General features: G+C 44.1%; 1 protein-coding gene across 1 annotated transcript in view; it reads right to left on the bottom strand.

Moving 5' to 3' along the window:
* Positions 1–25,202, bottom strand: part of MYO7A (myosin VIIA) — a 305,599-nt gene that overhangs the window by 199,604 nt on the left and 80,793 nt on the right. Inside the window, exons 7-13 of the mRNA XM_089676754.1 lie at positions 24,984–25,097; positions 22,334–22,487; positions 20,822–20,898; positions 9,689–9,808; positions 6,086–6,228; positions 2,626–2,836; positions 131–266 (exon numbers count right to left, since the gene is read on the bottom strand). Coding sequence (XP_089532880.1) covers positions 131–266; positions 2,626–2,836; positions 6,086–6,228; positions 9,689–9,808; positions 20,822–20,898; positions 22,334–22,487; positions 24,984–25,097 — 955 coding nt within the window. The remainder of the gene's footprint in view (positions 1–130; positions 267–2,625; positions 2,837–6,085; positions 6,229–9,688; positions 9,809–20,821; positions 20,899–22,333; positions 22,488–24,983; positions 25,098–25,202) is intronic.

The following is a 25,202-nucleotide window of genomic DNA, read 5'->3' as shown; positions in this document are numbered from 1 at the left end:
TAAATGTGGCTCATAAGATGGTGAAGAATGGAGACTCTAGTGTAAATAACTCTTCGCTGATCTGCTCATAGATGATCGGAATATATGAGTATAAATAGCTTCATAGAAAAATAGTAGGACAGTGTCTCACCTTTTGTCTCGTAGTATACAACGCCGGCAAAGTGGTTGATTCCGAACTGCGTCTCGTAGTTGTTTTTCGGAGGGATGTAGAAGGTGTTCAGTTTATGCTGGGTGTTCAGCTTGTTCAGCATGGTGGTATCTGTGCCCTGTAACACCAAAAGCAAGTTATTCCTACCCAACCAATTACTGAGCTGGTTAATGCAGAAGGAATGAAGTTTAGGTATGGCAATTTTTAAATAGCTTAATTCAAGGCTTTCTTCCTCCGAGAATAGGTGCAGAAACTTCCCCCATTCTGAATCCACCTCCCTACCTATCTCCAAGCACAGTCCCTTCGTTCCAACCCCTACCCAGGGGTGGACTGACAACTCATGGGGCCCCCGGGCAATAGGGGATCATGGGGATCATGGGGTCCTTGCCCAAACTCAAAAAAGCCTATGAAAAAGGTACCAGGGGCATCTCATGGGGCTCCCTATTGACCCCGGGCCCTCGGGGCAGTGCCTGAGTTTCCAAATGGTCAGTCCACCCCTGCCCCTACCCACCTTATAGAGCACAGGCATCAAACTGGTGGCCCTCCAGTTGTTGCCAAACTACTACAAAAAGTCCCATGAGGCATTGCAAGATTGACAGCTTCAAGCATGACTCCCAAAGGCAGAGGCATGATGGGAATTGTAGTTTCGCATCAGCTGGAGGGCCACCAGTTTGACACCCGTGTTATAGAGAATACACAGCCAAGTATTATTTTGTGGTGCTATGTAATTTATGTTATCATTTTATGTTATCATTTTATAATGTCTTAATGATAACAAGAAACGCAGTAAAATAGATCCCCCAAGCAACAAAATACCACCCCCAGCAACAATAGACCCCCAGGAGCAACAACATATCTCCCAGGAGCAGCCAGCATCAAAAGACTTTCCAGCAGCCAGCAACAATTGACCCCTCCCTCAACAGTAGATCCCTTCCAGCAACAAGCTCTAAGGGTGTATATAAGGTTCGGGAGGCATTAGGCTAGGTTCAAGAACAAAGAAACATGACTTCATACTAGCAGGAGGAAAGTTCAAATGTAACTAATTAATAATGAATGAGTATTACTTTACTAAAATAGTAATTGATGCTTGGAACAGACTTCCAGCAGAGGTACTGATTCATCAAGAGGAAGAAAAGCAAAATCAGCGCTCAGGTCTATAAGCATCCCAGGAACACGGTAACAGTCACTTGCTGAGGTGCGGCCCTCTAAAGATCGGGGAATCTTGATTGTACCGGAAGAAAGCAAAAAAGGGCGCACCCTCCTCATGCATTACCGTGATAAAAAAAGGATTTATTGAAAATGACAAAAGTATATACTCAGGAACCAAAAGTCATGTAAACCAACAGTCCCAGCAAATGGTGGTCTTGTGAAGGGAGTTCATTTCCCGAAACGCGTTAGTATGCCCTGTCGCAAGACCACCATTTGCTGGGACTGTCACATCGGTTCCTTCTTGGTTTATATGTGTCAGGAAAGGCCTGCCCATAGTGCAGGTGAAACTCCACGGCGCACAAATATGCGCATGCGCAGAGTCCTTGCAAGTCGAACAGATGTGCAGGCACTTGGACTTAGGCGTACACACGTGCGAGTGCATGCGCACTCGCGCATACGGGCGCGCGCGCCTGTCACTAATGCTGGCACCAAAAGGGCTATTTAAACTGGCTGCAGTAGTTGTCCCATTGCCGTATGGTCTTTTCCCCTGCTCGTGTTCCCTGATTCCTGTGATTGACTCCTGATACCGAACCAGTCTGTTCCTGATCTCCACTTGATTGCTTCTGCCCTGACCTCTGGCTTGTCTTGGATTATTCTTCGGTCTGTGCTCCTGTCTGATTGATCTTGCGTTGCTGACCTGGCCTTTGACCTGACTACTCTTCCTCCTGCCGCTGTAAGCCTGCTCTGCCTGACCGATACCGAACCCGGCTCGGCTGACCCTGCATCCTCAGCACGCTGCGCTCGAGTATCCATCCATCCCGCACGGCTACATCAGAACCCTGCTCCTGGCCTGCAACTCATCAGTTCTTCAGCTATTCCTGGACTGATCACAGGCACTCATACCCCACCGTGCCCCTGCGACCGCTGTCTCACCATCAGCGGTCCTTGAGCCGGAGTTGTACGGGAGGCCTGCCTCTTCACGTCAGGCTCACTATCCAGGTACGTGACAATATGACTCTTGCTTTGTGAGTATATACTTTTGTCATTTTCAATAAATCCTTTTTTATCACGGTAGTGCACGAGGAGAGTGCGCCCTTTTTTGCTATCTTCCAGAGGTACTGAGTCAGTCAGCAGTAAGTAAATTTAAACATGCTTGGGACAAACATAAATCTGGATTCAGACAAAAAAATTTAAACAAAACAAACCCCCCCCCCCCCCCAAAAAAAAAAAAGAAGAATAGTCTCGATGGACCACTTGATCCTTTTCTGCTATCACTCCTCTATGTTTTGATCTTGGACTGAAGGCCTTTTCAAGGATAGCTGCCATACCTTTGGAAACTTGCTCTCCTCGTCAATGAGTGAGATGATGTTCATGGGTTTAATGGCGATCATGTCCAGCGCATCCTGGTTGTCGGTGAACTCGATGTGCAGCCAGTTTATGTTCTCCAGGTTGTACTCCTCTTGCTCCAGCTTAAACACATGACGGACGAAGAATTGCTGCAGATTCTCATTGGCAAAATTGATGCAGAGTTGTTCAAAGCTGGAAAATGGAGTATGGTAAAGAGTTAAACCTGAACTGTAGGCACAACTCTAAATCTACAAAGGAAATATATATAAGGGGGCCCCTGTATTATATTGTGGATGAAACCCTCCTAACATTGCCTCTTATGGCACCAGCCCAGACTCACAAAATGTAATATATCTTTTTTTCTCCAATCCCACGACTAATCATGGTGTAGAACAGTGGTCTCCAAACTGCGGCCCTTGCCTTTATCCGGCCCTTGAGGCACTTTTCCTCCCACTGATACAAGACACTATTTCTTCCACTGACACCAGCAATGGGGCATAATTCCTGCTACTGACATCAGCAATGGGGCCCATTGACACCAACAATGGAGCCCTATTTCTCCCAGTGACACCAACAACAGGGCACTATTCCTCCCACTGACACCAGCAATGGGGCACTATTCCTCCCCTGAATACCAAAAATGCATTGCTTACTCCCAATGACACCAGGACAATTTCAACTCCCAATGGCAACAGACTGGCCCCTCTAAAGTCTGAAGGACAGTAAACTGGCCCTTTGTTTAGAAAGTTTGGAGACCCCTGGTATAGAACATAACCAGAGGACTTCAATGTGCCATACAGAGGACAGGCATCCATAAAAACAACATCTTTATTATAAAGTTAAAACATAAGAAATTACATTCACCATATCAAATATAATATGATTACTAGTGCTTATTTGTTATTCCAAGGTAGCATAGTGGATTAACACGTTTCACGTTCGTCTTGCTTCCTCAGGATCAACTCCCTTTGAATTCACAAGTGATATGGCTGCAAGATATTATCAAAATGAGATCCCCATAAAAGGGAAATGGAAGAGTGATGTCACCAAGGACTCCCATAAAATCTAATAGCACGTCTTGGAGAAGTAGTTGATGTCTCTGATACTACTATAATTCAATAGTGTCCTATATATTTCCAGATTTAAGAGGCATTTGCTATTCTATCCAAAAATTTTAAAGTGTACCACACTTTCAAATTCCCCATCATATCAGATCTTTTCAAACAGTAACGCATAATCTACAAGGAAAACAGTGCAGAGAGACATCTTTCATTCTTTCATTTCCCTGCTCCGAGGATCTTGTTTTGGTAATATCTTGCAGACATATCACTTGTTAATTCAAGAGAGTAGATGCTGAGGAAGCAAGGTGAATGCAAAACGCATCGATCCACTATGCTACCTTGGAATAACAGATATACTCTGGTAGTATTGAATTTGATATGTTGGCTGTAACTTCTAAAAGTTTTTAAATGATGTTTAACTTTATATTAAAGATGTTGTTTTTATGGATATGTCTTCTCTGTGGCACATTAAAAGTCACCTGGTTATGTTCTCCACCACGATTAGGCGTAGGATTGGAGAAAATATATATTACATACTGTATGTAGTGCCCTCTTAGTGCAGCTAGGGGGAGCTAGACCCTAATGGTTAGTTAGGAGCTGGTTAGCAGCTTGGGTGTAATAGCCAGAGAGGTCAAATTGTGTTCAGGACTGGGAGACTCTGCAGGCCAGCCCCTCTGGAATTTCCCCTTGGTCTGAGGCTTTCGGAGGAGGGTCTTGGAAGCAGTGGGAGGATTTGAAGATTAGTTGGCTGCACTCTTGAGGGACCTCAGCCGATCCCCAACAGAAGGCTCGGCAAGGGGCTGGGACTCCCTTGAAAGTGTAGGGGTCTGCTCAGTAGAATGAATGTGGTGGGAGAGGTGTAGAGAGAGAGAGCTGAAGGAAGATGTGAGGCTGGAGGAGGAAGACTGCCAGGAGGGCTAGTAAGATGGGGTCTGCCTGCGAGCCTGGAGCTGGAAAGGAGGAAAACTCTGGACTCACTGGCCCCCTGAGGGAGGACCACGTGAATGGCAGGGATGGAGCAGCCCAGCTGATAGGCCTGGTAGCAGCAGCCAACCCACAAGCAGTACAGGAGAGGATCTGAGTGAGTGCACCTACACCACCTGGGCAGATAGGGGAAGGAGCACTCTGGTGGGAAACTAGATTAGCCCCCTTCTATTGACTGCTCATCCCATGTAAAGGGACAGGAGCCAGATCCCCTGCTCAGGAAGAAAGTCTCCAGATTGCTGGGTGAAGAGGAGTTCATCTAGGGTCTGGGGTGGGACAACCAGTAGCTGCTGGCTAGCACTCCAACAGAGACTGTGTTACTTCAAGAAGGAGAAGTTGTGGATCATTCAGGAAGTTGTATTCAGATATCGGTTCCATTGGGCATCCTATACCCCCCTTACCCTATCCAAGCTCTAATCCCCTCAATAAAATAACAAAACCAACTCCCAAGGACTGATTTCTGTGTCCGGATGAAAGCTTGTGTGGAAAAAGGTTAAATGACTGGCTGGGCAGGGCTATAGGGGGACCCAAATTCTCTTAGCAACCCCCAAGGGGGTAGAGATACACATATAAGGGGGCTATTTTACCTACCAATGGATTTATATTTCTGTCCATAGAATCCTGAGATTTACACAGCTCTTATACAGATGTTGATCCTCCGACTGTAGCACACAACCACCTGTCTCAGTCACTGACCTGGAGCAAACATGCAGCGAAGATAAACTGATCTGCATGCTTTTTTTGGGTCAGTGGCTCAGAAATGATTGAAGCCCCTGGATCAGCATGACAGCAAGTCGATTACCATTTCACAAAGGAAGAGGTAAGGAATGAAAGTATCCACTTGTTTCCTTTAGTAGAGAAACCTTATAAAGTAAAGCTATTATGAGAAAAAAATGAGTATGCTACCTACCTATCTGAAATTGTTGGTTGCCTGACTCTAGAGCTGATCCTCTGTCTATAGATTGTCAGTCATTGGTTTGGAGCAAATATGTACAGTGGCTAAGTGGTTAGCACTTCAGCCTAGCAGCACTAGGGTTGCTGGTTCCAATCCCAACCACAGCACTGCCTGCCTAGAATTTGCATGTTCTCCCCGTGCCTGTGTGGGTTTCCAAACTCCAAAGACATGCTGGTAGGATAATTGGCTCCTGTCTAAATTGTCCCTAGTATGTGTATGTATGAATGTGAGTTAGAGACCTTAGATTGTACGCCCCTTGAGGGTTAGGGACTGATGTGAATGTACAATATATATGTAATACATAAATACAGTATGTAATGTAGCCAGTGAAGACAAGGTGCAGTTAGACCTCATGATCTGTATGCTACGTACTACTCGCAGAAGGAGAGCTACCTATGTATTTCTCTTATGAAAGGTTTAACCAATGTGAGGTAAGCCTACCTATTTACAGTGAAGTTCTCAAACCCGAAAATATCCAACAGACCAATTGATCTTCTCATCAGTTTAGGCTCATTGGAGACAGGTCGATAAATGGCGGCGTTAATCTTCTCCACGATCCACACAAACAGGCGTCCATATATGCCCTACCATACAGAAAAGAGAGTATGTCACGCTTTAGCACAACCCTCCATGGAAATGATGTAACTCTTGGCTTTGCTGTGGATGCTAATGTTAACCAATTCAATACCGGGCACTTTTACACCTTCCTGCCCAGGCCAGTTTTCAGGTTTCAGCGCTCTCACACTTTGAATGACAATTGCGCGGTCATACAACATTGTACCCAAACTAAAATTTTATCATTTTCTTCACACAACTAGTGCTTTCTTTTGGTGGTATTTAATCACCGCTGGGGTTTTTATTTTTTGCTAAATTAACAAAAAAAGACCAAAAATTTTGAAAAAAAAAAAAGTTTTTCTTTGTTTCTGTTATAAAAGTTTACAAATAAATAATTGTTCTTCATAAATTTAGGCCGAGATGTATTCTGCTACATGTCTTTGGTGAAAATAACCCAAATTAGGATGTATTATTTAGTTTGTAGGAAAGTTATAGAGTTCACAAACTATGGTATAGATCTGAATATTGATCAATCCTGAAGTACTGATGACCAATCTAATTTCTTGAGGTCCAAGAATGTCAGAACAGTACAGATATCCCCCAAATGACCCCTTTTTGCAAAGTAGACAGTCTGACGTACTTCATAAGAGGCATGGCAAGTTTTTTGAAGTTGTATTTTTTTTGTCATAATTTTTCAGAAAATGAAAAAATTAAAACAATTAGTTTCACTATTTTTTTTCTACATATTGTCACCAGTGCAGTACAGCGTCATCATATAACTGGCATGGTGGTGATCAGGGACACTGACTGGTGAGAGTGTGAAAAAAAAAATTATATATATTTTTTTTTTTATTACATTTTTTTTCTTTTTTTTTTTAATTTTCTTTTCATATTTCACTAGGACCAAAGTAGTACAATGTTACCATAGTAACATTGTATTACTTTGGGGAAGTGATCAGTATTTTTTTTTTTTTTTTTACACAATTTGCTTATAGCAAAGAATTACTTTGCTATAAGCAAGCATTTACCTGAATGACATCAATTCATTCAGGGTTTTTTTTTTTTTTTGTGCTTAGCTGTGATTTGGCCACAGCTAATTGACATGACATGTGCATGTGATTAGCTGTGACCATTCACAGCTAGGCAGTAGTATACAATGGATGGCATGAATGAAGCCATCCATTCTATACAACTGTCATGTGACCTGCTGTGATTCGTCACAGCAGGTCACATGGTACCTACCGGCAACGGGGCCGATACTCAGATCTGTCATCGGCCGTGTCCGAGGTACAGATCGGGCCGCTGCGCTGCTCTGTTGGAGCGCAATCTGCACATGTGCGGGAGGATGCCATATGGCGTCCACCCGGAACGCTGATGACATTTGCCGCCCGCCATTCGGCCATAGGGCGGGCGGCAAATGGTTAATCATGTTGCTTCCAAATATTGAGTCTTGTAGAAGAGACCTTATGCTGGCCATAGACAGGTCGAAAATCGGCCGATTTTTCGGCCAAATAAAAAAATCGGCCGATTTTCACACTGTTTGTGGGTTAATTGGTCAGCTGTTTTTCTGGTTTTTGCAGTTTTTTTATCGGTCATGTTGGAAAATCTGCACATGAGCTGTGACCTACAAGGTTGGCAGCATTCTTTTTACTGTAAATGCACACACACACACACACGTGTGTGTGTGTGTGTGTGTATATGTATGTATATATATATGTATGTGTATATATATATATATATATATATATATATATGTATGTGTATATATATATATATATATATATATATAAAAATAATTTTTTTTATTTTTTTTTTCTGAAAGTCCAAAATTAAATTGTATTCCTAGAAAGGGTAATGAGGTTCTAAAAAGGTTCTTTAAAGTTTTCTATTTTCCAAGTAAAGATAGGTTTATAGGAGTAGAAAAAAAAACAGTTGTTTCAGCAGATGTACTGCAGATATCCTAAGAAGTAGAAGAAGACAAAAAAAGAAGAAGATGAAGAAAAAGAAGAAGTTGCTGCCTCACAAGCAGTTAATTCAGTGCACCATTCTCAGTCCTGGCCTTTGCCTGCCCTGTGACTGCTCTGTACTGCGCTATGGAATGTACAGGTGTCACTGAACGGCGGCTCTGTTCTTCTTCTGCTATTATATTTTATATGAAAAAGTCTTGCGGTTGCAACAAATGTATCCATTTGTATCCAAATAAAAACATAATGTATTTGTATTGCTGTCACATTGTATGGTGTGCTCCTTGTCGCTGTCAAACTGGTTTCTTGTCCCATTCTTTTGTGAGCATTGGTGGCAGCATCGGAAATGGCACCGACCGATTCTTCGTTTATCGATCGACAATTCGGCCAAGAAACGGTCCATCTATGGCCTGCATTAGTCTGCAGCTCTGCCTTCAGACAAGACTACATATGTATTGGTGGAGCGCTGAACCCCAGGGTAGGCAGAAATCAAATTAAGGATGCGACTTTCAGAGGCAGCTCCCGGTCAACCAGGGTCACTAAGGGGGTCCCTGGAGAAATATGGAGATCATCAGAGAGAGGAGAGCACCACAAAACTTGAATGAGTCCAGTAAAAATGCATTTTTCCCCACAAGAAGTAAAAAACAAAACAAAACAAAAAAAACACATTTCTGGGGTTTAGAGCTCCCTTTCATCAAGACAAAGAAACAAGATAACATAACAAAATATAAACTGAGAACCTAAAGCTATAGACACACATTCTATAGTAAAATAACCCAATATCAAAAATAAATATATAAGCTAAGTACTCTAGAAAACTACTGTATATACTGTACTGTAAAAACAGCTATGTGTAAAACAAATCAGCACCAAAAGTTATACAGAGGTAATAGGAACATCTTTTTATCAATTTAAATTATTAGATGTAATGCTCTCTTTGTAGTTCCTATTATCCTTTTATTACTTTTGGTGCTGATTTTATTTAGACTTATAGTTATAGACTTTTTTTGCAGTATGACAGATGTTTTTACAGTACAATATATACTTTTCAAGAGCACAGATCTTTTAATTACGGTAGATATTTTACAATTGATTTTGTGTTTGTAGCTCTAGATCCCCAGTTTATATTATTTTATGTTATCTTGTTTCTTAGCCCTGATGAAGGGCAGCTCTAAACCCCCAAAATGCACTTTTTGTGGGGAAACATAGCAAGTGTGAAATGCGTCAGCCTCTTTCTCTCTCTCTTGTGTGTACATCTGTTACTGCTTTTATGGATATTTTATGATTTAATAAAGAGATTGCTTTATATATTAAGGGAGTGCAACTGTCTGGACTTCTCTTTGTGCCTGGTGAAGGGGAGCTCTGAGCCCCTGAAACATGTTGGCTTTTTGATCTCCTGTTAAAGATAAATTCTTACTAGACTCATTCAAGTTTTATGTCACTCTCAGCCTTCTAATGTTCACAAGACAAAACATGTCATATAGAACAAAAACTGAAGTCATACATTTGACGGGCTGTTCAATACCTTAACAAAGGCGTCCCTGACATCCAGAGCCTGCTCCATGCTGAGAGGGGTGGACACTGTCTCTCCTCTGGTGATAATAGTTCGACTCGTGAGGCAGTTCATGAGATCCTGAGGTCCCACCTGTAAAAGTAAATGCAAACCCAATCACTAAAATCTCATAAATTTTAGTCCTCACGCACACGGGACATTTTTACAGCGGCTGTTTTTGGCTTTTGATGCTTTTTTCTACAGCAAGTAAACCCCCCAGCATGGTATCCTATAGACTGTAATCAACGTTTTTTGGCAGGGACATTTTTTGGCTGGAAAAAAAAACAGAACTAGCGGGTTTCTAGAGGAGTTTTTAGCTGTAAAAACACTCTAATGCTGAAAAATGCTGAAAACATGGCAAAACGCGGCAAAATTCTGCAAACCACTGTTTTTGGATTTTTTTGGTAAAAAAAAATGCTAAAAAACACTAAAGAAACACAAATATGGAAAAACGCGGCAAAATGCTACAAAAAAGCTTGTTATGTTTTTAACGTGACTTTACACAGCTAACGTTACCAGGGTTATCAAAACGTCCCGTGTGCATGAGGACTTAACATGGTTATTTCTCGTCTTGACTATTGTAACTCCCTCCTCATTGGCCGACCTCATCGCAGGCTATCCCCTCTTCAGTCTATCATGAATGCTGCTGCCAGACTCATCCACCTTACTAACTGTTCTGTATCTGCCACCCCTCTCTGCCAATCCCTCCACTGGCCTCCACTCAGTGCCCTCCACCCCTCTCTGCCAATCCCTCCACTGGTCTCCACTCCGTGTCCCCCACCCCTCTCTGCCAATCCCTCCACTGGCCTCCACTCAGTGCCCTCCACCCCTCTCTGCCAATCCCTCCACTGGTCTCCACTCCATGTCCTCCACCCCTCTCTGCCAATCCCTCCACTGGTCTCCACTCCATGTCCTCCACCCCTCTCTGCCAATCCCTCCACTGGCTTCCCATTGCCCAACGGATAAAATTCAAAACATTAACAATAACATATAAAGCCATTTATAACTCTGCCCCAAATTACATCACCGATCTTGTCTCCAAATATCACCCAAACCGTACTCTCCGCTCCTCACACGACCTCCTGTTCTCTAGCTCTCTTGTCTCCTCCTCTAATGCTCATCTCCAGGACTTCTCCAGAGCCTCCCCATCCTCTGGAACTCTCTACCCCAATCTGTCCGGCTATTGCCTACATTTGTAGGCAATCTCTGAAAACCTATCTCTTCAGGGAAGCCTATCCCGCCTTCAGCTAATAATGGAATCTCCTATTCCTCCTACCAGTCCATCCCCCACAGTTACTACCTTTTGTACCTTCAGCCCCTCCCTCTTAGATCGTAAGCTCCCAGGATCAGGGCCCTCCTAACCCTCTTGTATTGAACTGTATTGTTGCTGTATTGTCTCCAGTTATATTGTAAAGTGCTGCACAAACTGTTGGCGCTATCTAATTCCTATATAATAATAATACCTGGATTTGACTAGACAATCTGAGCAGTTCTCCTGCCCTACATACAAATAGAGCCCCTGGATGCAGCCAATGTGGGGCCACAGATGGCATTTCTGCAGAGTTTTAGCCGCCTACAAAGTGGCTGCAGCTAATTGGACAGCTAGTAGGTGGGAATAGCATGGAGTGTTGCTGCAACCAGAGGTAGTATTTAGCCGACTATAAGTGCCTAGTACACACTGCCTTCACACTAACCCTCTACCCCTAGGTTCACACTTATCGGGATTTCAGTGAACTTCCCAGTTTGCAGAAACGCACCACAGTCCATTTAACAGGATTTCCCATGGATCTAGTTAACGTCTGTGCATTTTGAGCCGATGCAGATTTTTTAGAGGGCCAGGGACTTTTTTCTCGCAGCAGATTGCGATTTGCGATTTGGAACTATAATGGAACTGCACCAAAAATGCAAGTGCATGTTGAATTTTGCACTTTGTGTGACTTTAAGCTGGTTGTTAAGGAGCGGGCGGCTGCCAGGATCCTTAACAACCAGAAAAATCATGGTCATTAAAGAGCGGGGCCACAGTCTTAATAATCGATGAGTCATCAGCCTTCAGCAGGGTTCCCAGCTGACAGCTGAATGTAAACAAAGCTGGTTCCGGCAATTAAAAATTCAGGAAAAACATAGCATGGGTCCCCCCTCAATCCATATCAGGCCTTTGTCCACGCATCTAGTTTGGCAGACCAAGGGCATACTGGGTTGATGACGTCACAAGGGAGCTGGGTCACCTGGTGACATCATTGGGTGGCCCCAACGCTTAGTTTAGACGTCAGACGGTAGAGTTGGCAGATGGCAGGAGCCAGCATCAGGTGCGTAGCTCTTTTTTTGGGGGGGTTGGTGGCCCTCCCGTGTAATTGACATTAGATCTGCTTTGGGGACAATTTTTTTTGGATGTTGTGTTTTTACTCACTTTTTGGGTGAATGAGTAGGGGTACTACATATCCCTACTCATTCACATGGGGAGAGGCAGTATCTGGGGGCCCTCTTAAAAAAAGGGGTTTTCCATATTCTGATGTCACCCCCTGCAGACCCCTCAATCACAGCCCGGGGTTGTGGGTAAGATGCCCTTGTCCTCATTAACATGGGGACAAGGTGCTTACCCATGTTGAGGGTATGTGGCCTGGTATGGTTTTGGGGGGGGGAACTCACTCGCTCACCTGAAGGGCCAGGCATGGATTGGGGGGGAACTCAAGCTGTTTTTTTCCTGACATTTTAATTGCCAGCAGCTGATTTGTTTACATTCAGCTGCCAGAGGGGAACCACGCTGACAGCTGATGACTCATCAGTTGTTAACCGCTTCCCCACCGCCCTATAGCAGAAATACTGCTACAGCGTGGCACGGGTGCGCAATATCACGTATATATACGCAAGGCTGTGGATAAGGGGGTACCACCAGTCCTCTTGTTTGGGGCCCAGGCCAGCAGGGGGGCCCAAGCAGCTGGGTGAATTGGATGTGGGCAGAGAGGGTAATGGGCAAGGTGGGGGGGGCGATTACTGGAACCGATGCCCTATATGGCTCTTTGCAGCATCTGAAAGACACACACAGCACACAGTAGGAAAAAAAAAATAGGACACAGTTAACCCTTTGATCGCCCCAGAAATTAACCCCTTGCTGCCCAGTGCCATTAGTACAGTGTCAGTGCTTTTTATTAGCACTGATCACTGTATTGGTGTCACTGGGGATGTCAGTGACACCAAGTCAGTTCCCCCCAGTATCAGAATGCCCGCCGCAGTCCTGCAGTCCCTGCTCGTCGCCATTACTAGTAAGAAAAAAAACCCAGTATATACACCACCATTTGTAAACGCTATAAATTTCACGTAAACCAATATACATGTATTTGGATTTTTTTTTTGCAAAGAAATGTAGCAGAATACATTTTGGCCTACATTTATGATGAAATTTGATTTCATAAAATTTTTTACTGGACATGTTTAATAGCAAAAAGTCAAAAATATTATTTTTTTCTCAAATTGTTGGAAGGCTCCCTGCTGGCAGAACACAATACTTTAAAAATGTTTTAATTGGTAAATTTTTATTGAAAAAATATGGCACTATGACAGCAATTAAATCACTTAGCAGCCACTGCAAAATTGCATTATATCCACCCGGCATTAGTGGTAACAACATGTATTCCTGTCCTTCAGCACCCAATGGGCACATAGTTGTACAATTAGGGTCCTTTCACAAGGGCGTTTACGCATGAAAAACGGACACATGTATTTCTATGGACTAGCGGATATAAATGGCGATCATCTATTAACCACTTGGCAACCATGCTATAGCCGAATGACAGCTACAGTGCGGTTACCCAGTTCTGAGAGGGCGTCATATGGCATCCTCCCACGCACACTTGGGGGTGCGCATCCGGTGATCTCCATGATCGCTGTGTCCTACAGACACAGCTGATCACATGATGTAGTAAAAGGCCAATCACAGCGGCCTTTTTCCACGTGATCAGCTGTGGCCAATGACACAGCAGATCACCGGGTAAATACAGTTGCCGGTTATCGGCTGTACTTTCCTCACACTGTCACAGCATTAGGAAAGTACTACTGATAACCGGTGTCATGGAAATTTTGTATTGTTGGTCGAACTTTAAATGTGTCATATATTCGTGTTATTCATATGTCTCTCATGTGGCTTAATTAAAGCTCTGAAGGCTGCAATTGGGCCATGCGCATGTACAATGTATGTATTACAGTACTCAGCTCGGTAATGGATGAGATGGCAGATCTGCGCTTATAGACCGGCGTGTATACCACCACGGCATTCGATGCGAATGTCGCTGGCAGTAGACCGTGGGCCTGTATCCACATATCAGCAGCATAGTACCACATGGGCTTCATAACGCAAGGCGCCAAGCGGTGTGAACTCCACGTGTAGGCTTATGCATATCTTACAACCCATTACCAACTTGAAACTGTATCTTGGATGTATGTGTTTTAATAAAGATCGTATCGGGCCCATCCAGGTACAGACTGATATTTTTAGGGAATGCTTGTACAAAGAATTTACATACCAATAGAAGCTAGTAGGACAGGAAATATGACCTCAGGTGGCTCATGGGGGGGAAGGGGAGGAAGTCTGCTGACCTCAGAAGACTCATGGGGGAGGACCAGTGATAGATAATAGGAAAGGCTATGCTCCAATTGGAATGTACATCCTGTGTATAGGCACTCCCCATTGCATTGTTTGGTGGGAGGGGATTGACTTTATTCATGTGGGGGGCATGTGTGTATTTTTAATAAAACAGAGAGCTGAGTCTGAAACCAGCCTTATGTGAATTGCAACACCATCCTGAGAGTGTCGTTTGATCATTCTAGGGTAACGGAGCTCCACCCCCACATCTCAACAGAAGCTAAAAGTAGTTGGATGGGCAGGAATCGTGTAGTTTAGCTGCAGTCGTGGTAAGCGAGATTCGCACAGCTTTATGGGGGATTTCTGCGCATCCAACTGCGAGTACTCACGGTAAGGAGAAATTCGTTAAAGCGAATTTCCAAGACACCGGCAATTGTCAGAGAAAAGATTGGCACTGATCATCAGGGCACTGGTGATCAGTGCCCTGATGATCAGTGCCCAGCAGTGCCGCCCAGCAGTGCCACACACCTGTGCACTGCAGTGCCACCCACCTTTGTCTAGCAGTGCCATCCAGTAGTGCCACCCACCAGTGCAACCCAGCAGTGCCACCCACCTGTGCACATCAGTGCCCTGCAGTGCCACCCCCCGTGCTCAGCAGTGCCACCCACCAGTGCCCAGCAATGCCAGCCAACAGTGCCACCCAGCAGTGCTGCTCAGCAGTGCCGCCAGTCAGTGCCACCCATCAGTACTGCCCATCAGTGCTGGCGTTCATCAGTGCAGCCTCATCAATGCACATCAGTGAAGGGGAAAAATTTCCTGTTTGCAAAATTTTATAATAGAAACAAAAATAACCTTTGCAGAAGGGCTACAGGTTCAGTCTGTCTTATCAGCGTGGACATTTGAACAAGAGGAGGGCCAGAGAAGACAGGATCAAACAGCCTTTTTACACAATGCAGAGAATTAACCCCTTAAGTTTCACAGTGAGTATAACCAGCATGCTTTACTGCATATACAGACTGATTGTACTGTTGTGGGTTTAGGAACACTTTAGGGTATCAGGAGTATTTTTGCGAGTATGAGTACTCATGAAAATACTCGGTATGGGCACCGATACTGATATAGGTGAATCCCTAGTGTATAACCAGCTTTAAGCTGTTACACAGTATTACATACAACAGTATTACAGTACAGTATTACGCAAAACAGTATTAGGAGCAGACCTACCACCGACAGGGGCAATTATTCCCTAATGCGCCACTTAACACGTTATATAGTAAATCTGTTGCACAGTAAAGCCTTCTTTCCATCACATATCCATCACATATCCCCAAAATAAGAGGATTTTGCCTCATTTCAGGACAGTGGGTTAAGCTGTGCAAATCATTGTTGTATGCCCCATTAGCCTGATGGACATCCAGAACCCCTGTCATATAGTGCAAATATAGCCTAATGTTACAGAGCTATTTATTCCAAGATGCAGGCAGCCAATTTGTTTATTCTTATGAGCCCATTGTGGGTGTGGAAAAATAAACCACCAGAAATTAACCAAAAAAGTGAACACACACTAAAAAATACATTTGGAGTTTGTCATGCCTGAAGAGGAAGGTCCTTCCCTGACCCCATGGGGCACAAGGCTCCTGACGGGGACAAAGCACACTTAGATCCACCTAGCCAAAAGAATCACTCCTCATGAGCTAACCAACGAGAACCAGGTGAGGCTCACCCAAAGAGAACTGCCCCAAGGCAGGGGGAGAAGGAATCTAAGGGCCTAGACATCAGGGTAGGCCTGAAGACCCACACCTAACAATCCAACTGAAAAAGATGTGTATACAGTGCAGGTAACCCACATGTCTAAAGGAAAATAAGCAAGAAAAATTAAAAACAGTGCCAGTGCAGGTGCAATGGCTAGGCCTTGTGGCCTGGTGACAAAAATTGCCCTGGTTTCGGTCAAAAGGCTTAGCTATTTCATCATCAGTGCAGTGTATGGAAACCATGGCTTTCATGGAGTAAGACTTGGGACTCAACTAAGGTTACCACGTCATCCCTTTAAAACCGAACACATATTACAGTGATACCTCGGTTCACAAACTTAATTCATTCCACGACTCTGAGCGCGAACCAAGGCAAATTTTTCCATAGGGTTCAATGTAAATCAGGTTAATCCGTTCTGACCCCTACGAACATGGTCACAAACTGAATTTGATGGCGAACTGAATGAAATTTTCCCATAAGGTTCAATGTAAATAAGGTTAAACTGTTCTGAACTTTTTTTTTTTGTTTCTTTTTGAACCACAAAATATGAAACAAAGTACAGCACAGTATGAAGAGAGAGAACACTAAGATTACTTGAAACGACTTCTGGCGTGGAGGAGAGGAAGGCGGGTAAGAAGAAGTTATTGTTCGGAGGAAGAGTCCCCCTCCATAAGGACATTGGGGAGAGCTCCTTCAGGGGTTTCCTCTCTTCTTTGTCTCTTAGCTGCAGGCTCAGTTTTGGTGAAAAATCTGTCCAATGTCACTTGTCTTTTATTGCACTGCATAATGCTTCGGAAATGAGAGACCACGTTATCGTTCATCAGATTCCACACTCTGTTCGTTACAGTTATGTTGGGGTGGTGCTCCTCAAAAAAATCATGGCACTCATTCCATTTTTCCATAATGGATTTTATGGCTTTACTGCTAACCTCCTCCTCACCTTCTGCTGCTCACTGTGGAGTTCAGAAAGTTCTTCCATAGTCAGCTCCTCCTTATGCACACCAAAAAACTTCTCAGTACTGTAAGTGTCTTCACAGTACACTTTCAGTGTCTGTCTGTGACCGCGATCTCGCCTACAGGAAGCCACGACCACGTGTCATTGTAGGGAAGATGGCCGCAGCTCATGTTCGTCAACTGAAGCAAATTTTTGTGAACTCTTTTGTTCGTGAACCAAGTTGTTCGTAAAAAGAAGTGTTCTTGAACCGGGGTATCACTGTATTTACACAGGTTCTGAGGCTGATTTAATGCAGATAAGGCTTTAACTGAGTTTAATTGCCATCTTATTCAGCCACAGAACCTGTGTAATTTGTATGTGTTTGGTTTTAAACGGATGAGGTGGCAACCCTGGACTCAACAAGAAAGTAGAACCACACCAAATATGGTGAGATGAGACTAAATGAATACAAAATTACTGTGCATAGCACAATAAAGCCTTTTTGGATCAGAAGGTATTAACGTCTCATTCATTCACATGTCGCATTCACGTCCCAAAAATAAGAGGATTATTCCTCATTTTGGAACAGTGGACAGATATAATTGTTGATAATTTTTACTACTAATTTACCTTACCTACAAGACGCAGTTATACAGCTTTGTGGTTTTACAATTTACACCCTTTGACTAAATGGACTGTTATCAGCACTTTTGTCATTTGTGTACATTTGGATACACTTGCAGCTCCCAGATATCCTGATAAGGATAATTAAGTTATATAATTGTCTTATTATAAAGCCAGCCATACATGGATTGAAATTTGGCCAGTTCAGCAGGGACCAGCTGAGATTTCATCCATGTATGCTCAGGCTGAATGTACCCAAGTCGGTCCATCGATCGACTTAGATACAACCAGCCTGTCTGATTTTTTACATACGAGGTGATAGCAAAAGTTTTGAGACTAGTTTTGTAACATGCCAACAGAAGGTAGCACAAGGTTGCATGCACAGGTAGCACTGACCTTCATAAGTCAGTGTGCCAAAAAAATCGTCCTGTGTATATCAGGAGCTGTGCAACTAGTGCTTTTCTGAGCACGTGCTTTACCACGTCTGCTATTTGATCATGGACAGCAAGTTAGCACAAAGAGCAAACAAGAAATTCTGTGTGCAACTGGGCAAAAAGGCCACAGAGGTATTTGACATGATTCGGCAAGTTTACGGCGATGCTGCAATGAGTTGTTCAAGGTGTTTTGAGTGGCAAGCATGCTTCAAGAGTGAAAGAACATCATTGGAAGCCAATGAGAGATCAGAAGATCTTCAAACAGCTCAATCCCCGAAAAAGTCAAAAACATTTGGCAACTTGTGCATGATGATCGTCGGAGAACAATCCACAACATTGCTGCCATTGTTGGTGTGTCATACGGAACAGTCCAGGCAATCCTCACGTGTGATTTGAACATGCACAGTGTTGCTGCCAAGTTCATCCCCAGGCGCAATGTTCTCATTTCCACATCCACCCTACTCGCCAGATTTGGCTCCTGTGGACTTCGCCCTCTTCCAGAAGATGAAGATCCAGCTCAAAGGCCGCTGTTTTGACAACACTGTGAAGATCCAGTGCGAATAGCAGAGGGTGCATGACTGTCAGGAAAGGTCTTCCAGTAATACAAGAAGAGCACCGCGGCGCACGAATGTGCGCATGCGCAGGGTGCTGAGAAGACCAACAGATGTGCGGGTGCCTGGACAGAGGCGCGCGTGGCTGTGCTCGCGCCCACGCATGCGCACTCGCACACGTGAGTGCACGCCTGTCACTTATACTGGCGCCAAGCGGGCTATTTAAACTGGCTGCTGCGGATACCTAGTTGCCGTATGGTCTTTTCCCCTGCTTGTGTTCCTGACTTCTGTGATTGTTCCCTGGTGCCGAATCCAGCCTGTTCCTGACTACTGATTGATTTCCTCCTGCCCTGACCCCTGGCCTGTCTTGGATTATTCTTCTGCCTGCTCCTGATTGACTGATCTCCTGCTGCTGAGCCTGGCCTGTGACCCGACTACTCTCCTGCCTGCTGTTTATGCCTGATCTGTCTCGTCCAATACCGAACCGGCTTGTCTGACTCTGCGACTTTCTACACGGTGCACCCGCATCCATCCATCCTGCACGGATCCTTCTGCACCCTGCTCTGGTCTGCTACACATCAGTCCAACAGCTCTCATCGGACGGATCCCAGGCCCTCTTACCCCACCGAGCTCCTGCGACTGCTGTTCCACTCTCAGCGGTCCCCGAGCCGGGGTTGTACGAGAGGTCTGCCTCTTCACGTCAGGCTCACTACCCAGGTACGTGACAATGACACACTTCGGAAAAAAAGACTTCCAGGACACATTCCCCACTCCCCCCCCCCTCTGCCAGCAGAACACAATAGCAACACAGTCAGTGCTGATGGGGGGAATCAAGTGATTTTCGTTCCTTCCACCACTAAAAAATGAGTAATCTATGGGCTCACTAATGAGTTAGTTAGGAGGATAGTTTTATTTGTTGACATAACATTCATATTTTGACAACTTGGTCTTTTTTCAAAATTTCCATATTTCCTTATTGTATTTAAACTAGGTTAGCTACCAGAAGCTGATACTAGCTCAGTGCAATGACTCTCATAGCTGAATTCTGGGGAAATTTAAAATTACCTTTGCAGTGAGGCTGCCTTTGCACTGCAAGGGTTAATGCTCCTTCTTGCCTAGGGTACCATTAAAAAGCAATTTTAGTTAACTTGTCTCTCGTTCCTCCGGCAGCCAGCACTCTCCTCATCCCTCCGAAACTCCAGATTGTGGACACGCCCTCAGTGTCCTCACTAACATTGCAGGACTGCTGGTCCTGCATTGTGTGGGATGACATCATATTTTGACTGAGGAATGGAGTGATGAAGAGAAGCGGCTTCTGGGAACCGATCATATGGAGAGGAGGAAGCCCAAAGTATGAGAAAGAAAGTAAATTAAAGTGCTTTTTTATGGTACTTTAGACAAATCGTTACAGTGCAGGGGAAGGCCCACTACAAGGGTAGCATTAAACTTCCCTGGAGTTAATTGATGAGATAAGATATCAGCCAGGCAGGGAGCACAGTAAGCCGAATGGATCGAATCTTGGCCAGTTGAGTGGGTGACCATTCAAGATCCGATTCATGTATGGGCAGGCTGGTTGTACCGAAGTCTATCCATAAACTGAATCAAGCTATTTTCTTTCCTTCCACCCATGGTAGAAGGAAAAAATATTGTATCATATATGGGCTGCCTTATTCCTTGCCAACACATAGACTTGCATTGTTCGAAGGAGCAGTGAATGACAACCATGACATGGCCATCAATACAGCAGTGCACAAGTCTTGTGGTCATCAGCAGACCAGTGCATGGGTGCTGTGGTCAACAGTGGACAAGTTCCAGGGAGTAGTCATTGGACAATGATGTGTGCTGTGGCCAACAGAAGACTAATGTGTGGTTGACTTGGCCATTGGTAGAAACGTGGCCAGCAGGGGGGTGGCCAGCAGTCTCATTTTCACAGTGAAAGTGAATGAGTCAACAGACCAGAGATACATCGCTTATCGAAGGCTTAAAAAAGAAGGATTTGTCCAGTATGGTGTCACTGCATAAATGTATATGGTGTCATTGTGGGTGGGGCCTAAATTTTGTTTGCTGCAAAGAATAATTTAATTTATACTACCATAGGTGATATGCTATAGAGTCCCATAAAAACATATTTATATGGAGTTCATTTTTGAACTTAGGTTTTTGACACTTCTAGGGAAAGGTCTTAGGTTTATAAAACAGCACCAGAATCAGAAATATAATTTCTGTGTAACTAACCTCCAGTAGTGTTGCAGCTGTAGTTAATGAGGTGGAATAAACCACTTCACAGGCATCCAGGTTATCGTACATTCGGGCTGCAAAAATAATAAACATTATTCAAAGATACTATCAAATGTGAAACCTCATATATTAAGATAAAGAACATCAGTGGGAATACAGTTTATTCATTCACTAGAGACCAGAAATATCACTGAAAATATCTTTTCGCTAGAGACCACTGACGTCACTGACAATGCTCCCTGCACATTCAATAGCAAACCAGTAGCACTACAAAAAATGCAGCTTATATAGGCACTGGAGACTGGTGATGTGACAGGAGTCACTTTGGGTGGGGGGCCCATGGAACACAGCCCCCTTAAGAGAGGTGGGGAGACCCGTCTCAGCTCCCCATATCCCTCTTATGTGTAAGTCACCCTGTGCCTGTCAGGGGTACAGGGTAGAATGTCCTGCTATTGTGTATACATGTATAGGTGGGGGGGTTGTTCATTGTTTAATGCCATGTGGTTGTCCCATTGTTCTATTGTGTGTCTTGCTTGGGAGCAAATTATTATGGGATGTATGTGTTTGTGTATTGGCTTGGTGGGAGTTGTCTGCTGTGTGTCTCTTGTTACTAAATGTATTTCCCCCGGCCTGTGTATAAATCTTGTATCTGTGTTAAACTAAAGCAGTCTTTTTCTGGTTTCCTTCAAGTCTGGTGCTGTCTCCTCTTGTATGGTCAGCGGTGGTGTCCGTGGATCTGTGTTCGGACAGAGAAGCGGGAGTCTAACAGAAATACCCTAGTGCAGTCAGGGTCCGGTTACATTACAGGTGACATCACTGAAGATGCAGCCTATCCATTCACTAGAGACCAGTGACATCACTGAGAATGCAGCCTATCCATTCACTAGAGACCAGTGAATTTTTTTTATTTCCAACCAATATAATCACTACATGGGTGCAATTAAAGGAGAAATATGGCCAAAGCTCTTTAGGCCATATGTGTCCAGTGCACTTAGTTCCGTACCCCTGTGTCCCAAATTCTGAAGACAGCAGGTTAAAACCCGTTATTAGCTGATAGACCGTAGACCTAATCCAGGCCCTACAGGGATCTCAGCAATAATGTTGGCTTTCAGCCAGATTCCTGACTGGCAGCTGGCTCAGCCTCTCAGAACACCACTGAGAGCCTGCGCCAGCTGCTCCCACCCCCTCCACAGCCTGGCAGTCCAGTGAGCATTGGAGGGGCAGAGAGCAAAGTGGTGACTGACACTGCCTGCCCCTCCAGCACTCACTGCTCAAAGCCCACCCAAGAACTGAGTGATCAGTGGTCACTTAGTTCTTCGTGTAGAGCCGGTGGGGGACAGCTGCAGCATTGATCTGATTCTGCATTTACATAGATGAGTATTTATGTTTGTTATTTTTGAATCCTGCAATTCTCTTTTTAAAAAAAACTGAAAATGAAATCTATGATTAAAAAAAATTACTTTTGAGAGACTGAAACCAAAGATAGCTGAGCATTTGTATAGTCAATACCTTCATAACGAAGGTTCCCCATGTGCAGTATGGCAGCCAGGAGTCGGGAGATCTCCCAGTTCTCAGTATCAGTAAACATTAAGACTTTCATGGCTGAGCGAATGTTAGCATACTCCTTAGTGTCATCTCTACCATCACAAGTTGTACAGTTGCCCTGCAAGAAAAAGAAGAAAACAGACATATCACATGTTGTCCTCAGTGTACACTGTTGTGAGATCAGTTCGCCTACCTCTCATTCCATTCAGAAGCCCCTCTGTCAGTTTCTGCAATGACCAACATATGGAGGTCTTACAGACAATCAGTCACCAATGGGCATTTATAATAATCACGCATTACATTTTTTTATTATTCACTTTGTATTCTATTCCTGTCAGAATAGAAATGCTGTTGACTGGTGTGTTACACACAACGCAAAATTGTGGGTACATCTGGAACAAACCACAGTCGACCTACCCTTGCCTGGCCTTCCTTGGCACCCGTGGTCCTCTCTGCCATTACCAATCAGACAGCACCCTTTGATAGGAGCAACACCATTTTTAAAGCCACAGATATCTCCCTGCATCCAAGACCTCTAATGCCCATTATAAGGGCAGCGGGATTCTTACCGGGACTTCAGAGCACTCTCCAAGAGCGGACTATTTCACATAGTTCCTTTCTCCAGGAATGGTCATCTTATGACGTCCCAGGAGTTAAAATAGGCCTTCTCTTCGAGTTTGGACTTTCTTTGGAGAGCACAACTGGGGGCATTTGTGTACTCTTTACCAAATGAGTCTATTAACTTGAGGGAGCCGTCCTCGTTCGAGAATATATGTAGGGCTGGTGAACCCCTACTTCACTCGCTTTCTCATTTTTATACCTCCTTGATAGCATCTGACGATCCATCTGAACTCCCATTTTTGCAGTGTTGGGAAAGGGACCTGAACATTACTTTTTCTCAAAAGCAGAAAGACAGAATCATACTCTTTGTCCATAAGGCCTCCCAGGAGGGGGGATACAAACTATTCTGACTCAGATTGTTGTGATAGCGATTTATCCCTTGTGAGACCTCTCTGCCTAGCCTGTATAAGCAGATATAATCACTGTGGACAATCCTTATCAGATAGCTTGAACTCACCAATACTGTGTTCATCCAGAAGTTGCTTTATTCTGTACATGTGAAACAGGATACAGCAGAATGAATGGTTTCCAGTATTATGCGGTCAAAAGATTATACTTTCCATAGCGTACTATGCAGAATACATGTGTCCCTGTTACATGTGGTCTGTTAGCTGCATCCATGACACAGGAAGTGCTGAACTCAAGAAGAAGGGAGGAGCTTCATATACAAAGGAATTGTGTCATAGATCTCAGGGAGGTAATATAAAAAACAAATACATTACCAAATAAGGCCACTGGATGGCAGCATAACTAACTATAGAAATGTCCATAGGAAATGGTACAAAAAATAAACTATATGAATTCTCATGTACATTAACATAAATATTAACTGTGTAACAGCATACAAACTTTCCACTGGATGGTACAGGATGCCAGAGGTACTTCATGGTATGTTCCCCCAGGTCTCGAATCTTTGTTGGCGGTGCAAGAAATCTGTAGGGTCTTTACTCCACATTTTTTGGGAGTGTCCCAATTTGCAAGATTTCTGGACTATGGTGGAACAGACGATACACACACTAACGGGCATATCCCTTGGAGGGAATCCTGCAGTCTTTCTCCTTCATGACACACCCCTGTCAAGCAAACATTACAAGCACTCTGTCTTAAAATATCTCCTCAACATGGCAAAAGCCTGCATCCCGGCACTGTGGAAAAATCCATTACCCCCTACAAAAACACACTGGCTTGCCCGAATTAATGAGATTCAAGAAATGGAAAACATGACCATGATGCTCAAGGAGTAAGGAGAAAAATACTGGAAAACTTGGACCCCTTATTTCTTCTATAAAGATCAAACCGTGTTAGCCTCCCAAACATGAGTTGACTGGGGCAGAAGCGCAACTCTTTACATTGGCCGATAGACCTATGGGAGCTTTCGCATGGTCGGTCAGTGCGATGCCAAGGATATATATATTGGATTGGCTGTGAGTTTTAATACATTAGTTTTTATTAACACAAGATTTTAGCTTGTGCTGGTGGTCAGTGGAACTTTTCCCCCTTGTGCTGGTGGTCATTGGAAATTTGACCCCTTGTGTTGGTGGTCAGTGAAACTTTGCCCCGTTGTGCTGGTGGTCATTGGAACTTTGCCCCCTTGTGCTGTTCGTCAGCGGAACTTTGCCCCCTTGTGCTGGTGGTCAGTGAAACTTTGCCCCCTTGTGCTGTTCGTCAGCGGAACTTTGCCCCCTTGTGCTGGTGGTCTAGTGGAACTTTGCCCCTTTGTGCTGGTGGTCAGTGGAACTTTGCCCCTTTGTGCTGGTGGTCAGTGAAACTTTGCCCCCTTGTGCTGGTGGTCAGTGGAAGCTCTGTTATTGGTAATGTATGGGTTACGTTTTCTAAACTTAAACCTCAGTATTCAGGTTTAATTGCAGTGTTGGCACTTCGCAATAAATTAGGGGGTTTGGTTTGCAGGTTGGGCACTCGGTCTCTAAAAGGTTTGCCATCAATGCCCTAGGCATTAGCCCTTATGGTCAAAACAACCACCATACCCACTCACCATACAGAGGTAGTTGTAGTCAATGGCTTTTCCTAGACCCAACTTCTTCTTCTGATCTGGTGGCATCCCTTTCAGCATACAGTAGAAAATATGATAATTTCGTTCATCTGAAGCCTAGGAAACAAAGCATTCATATTTGTATCTAATATATAATTAGGAGTTAAATGTACAGTTAGGTCCATATATATTTGGACACAGGCACAATTTTAGTTTGGATGT

This window comes from Staurois parvus, unplaced genomic scaffold (assembly GCF_062004578.1).
Source record: "Staurois parvus isolate SC_StPar_1 unplaced genomic scaffold, SC_StPar_1.0 ptg000173l, whole genome shotgun sequence".
Lineage (NCBI taxonomy): Eukaryota > Metazoa > Chordata > Amphibia > Anura > Ranidae > Staurois > Staurois parvus.
This window is presented reverse-complemented; position numbering and strand designations above follow the sequence as displayed.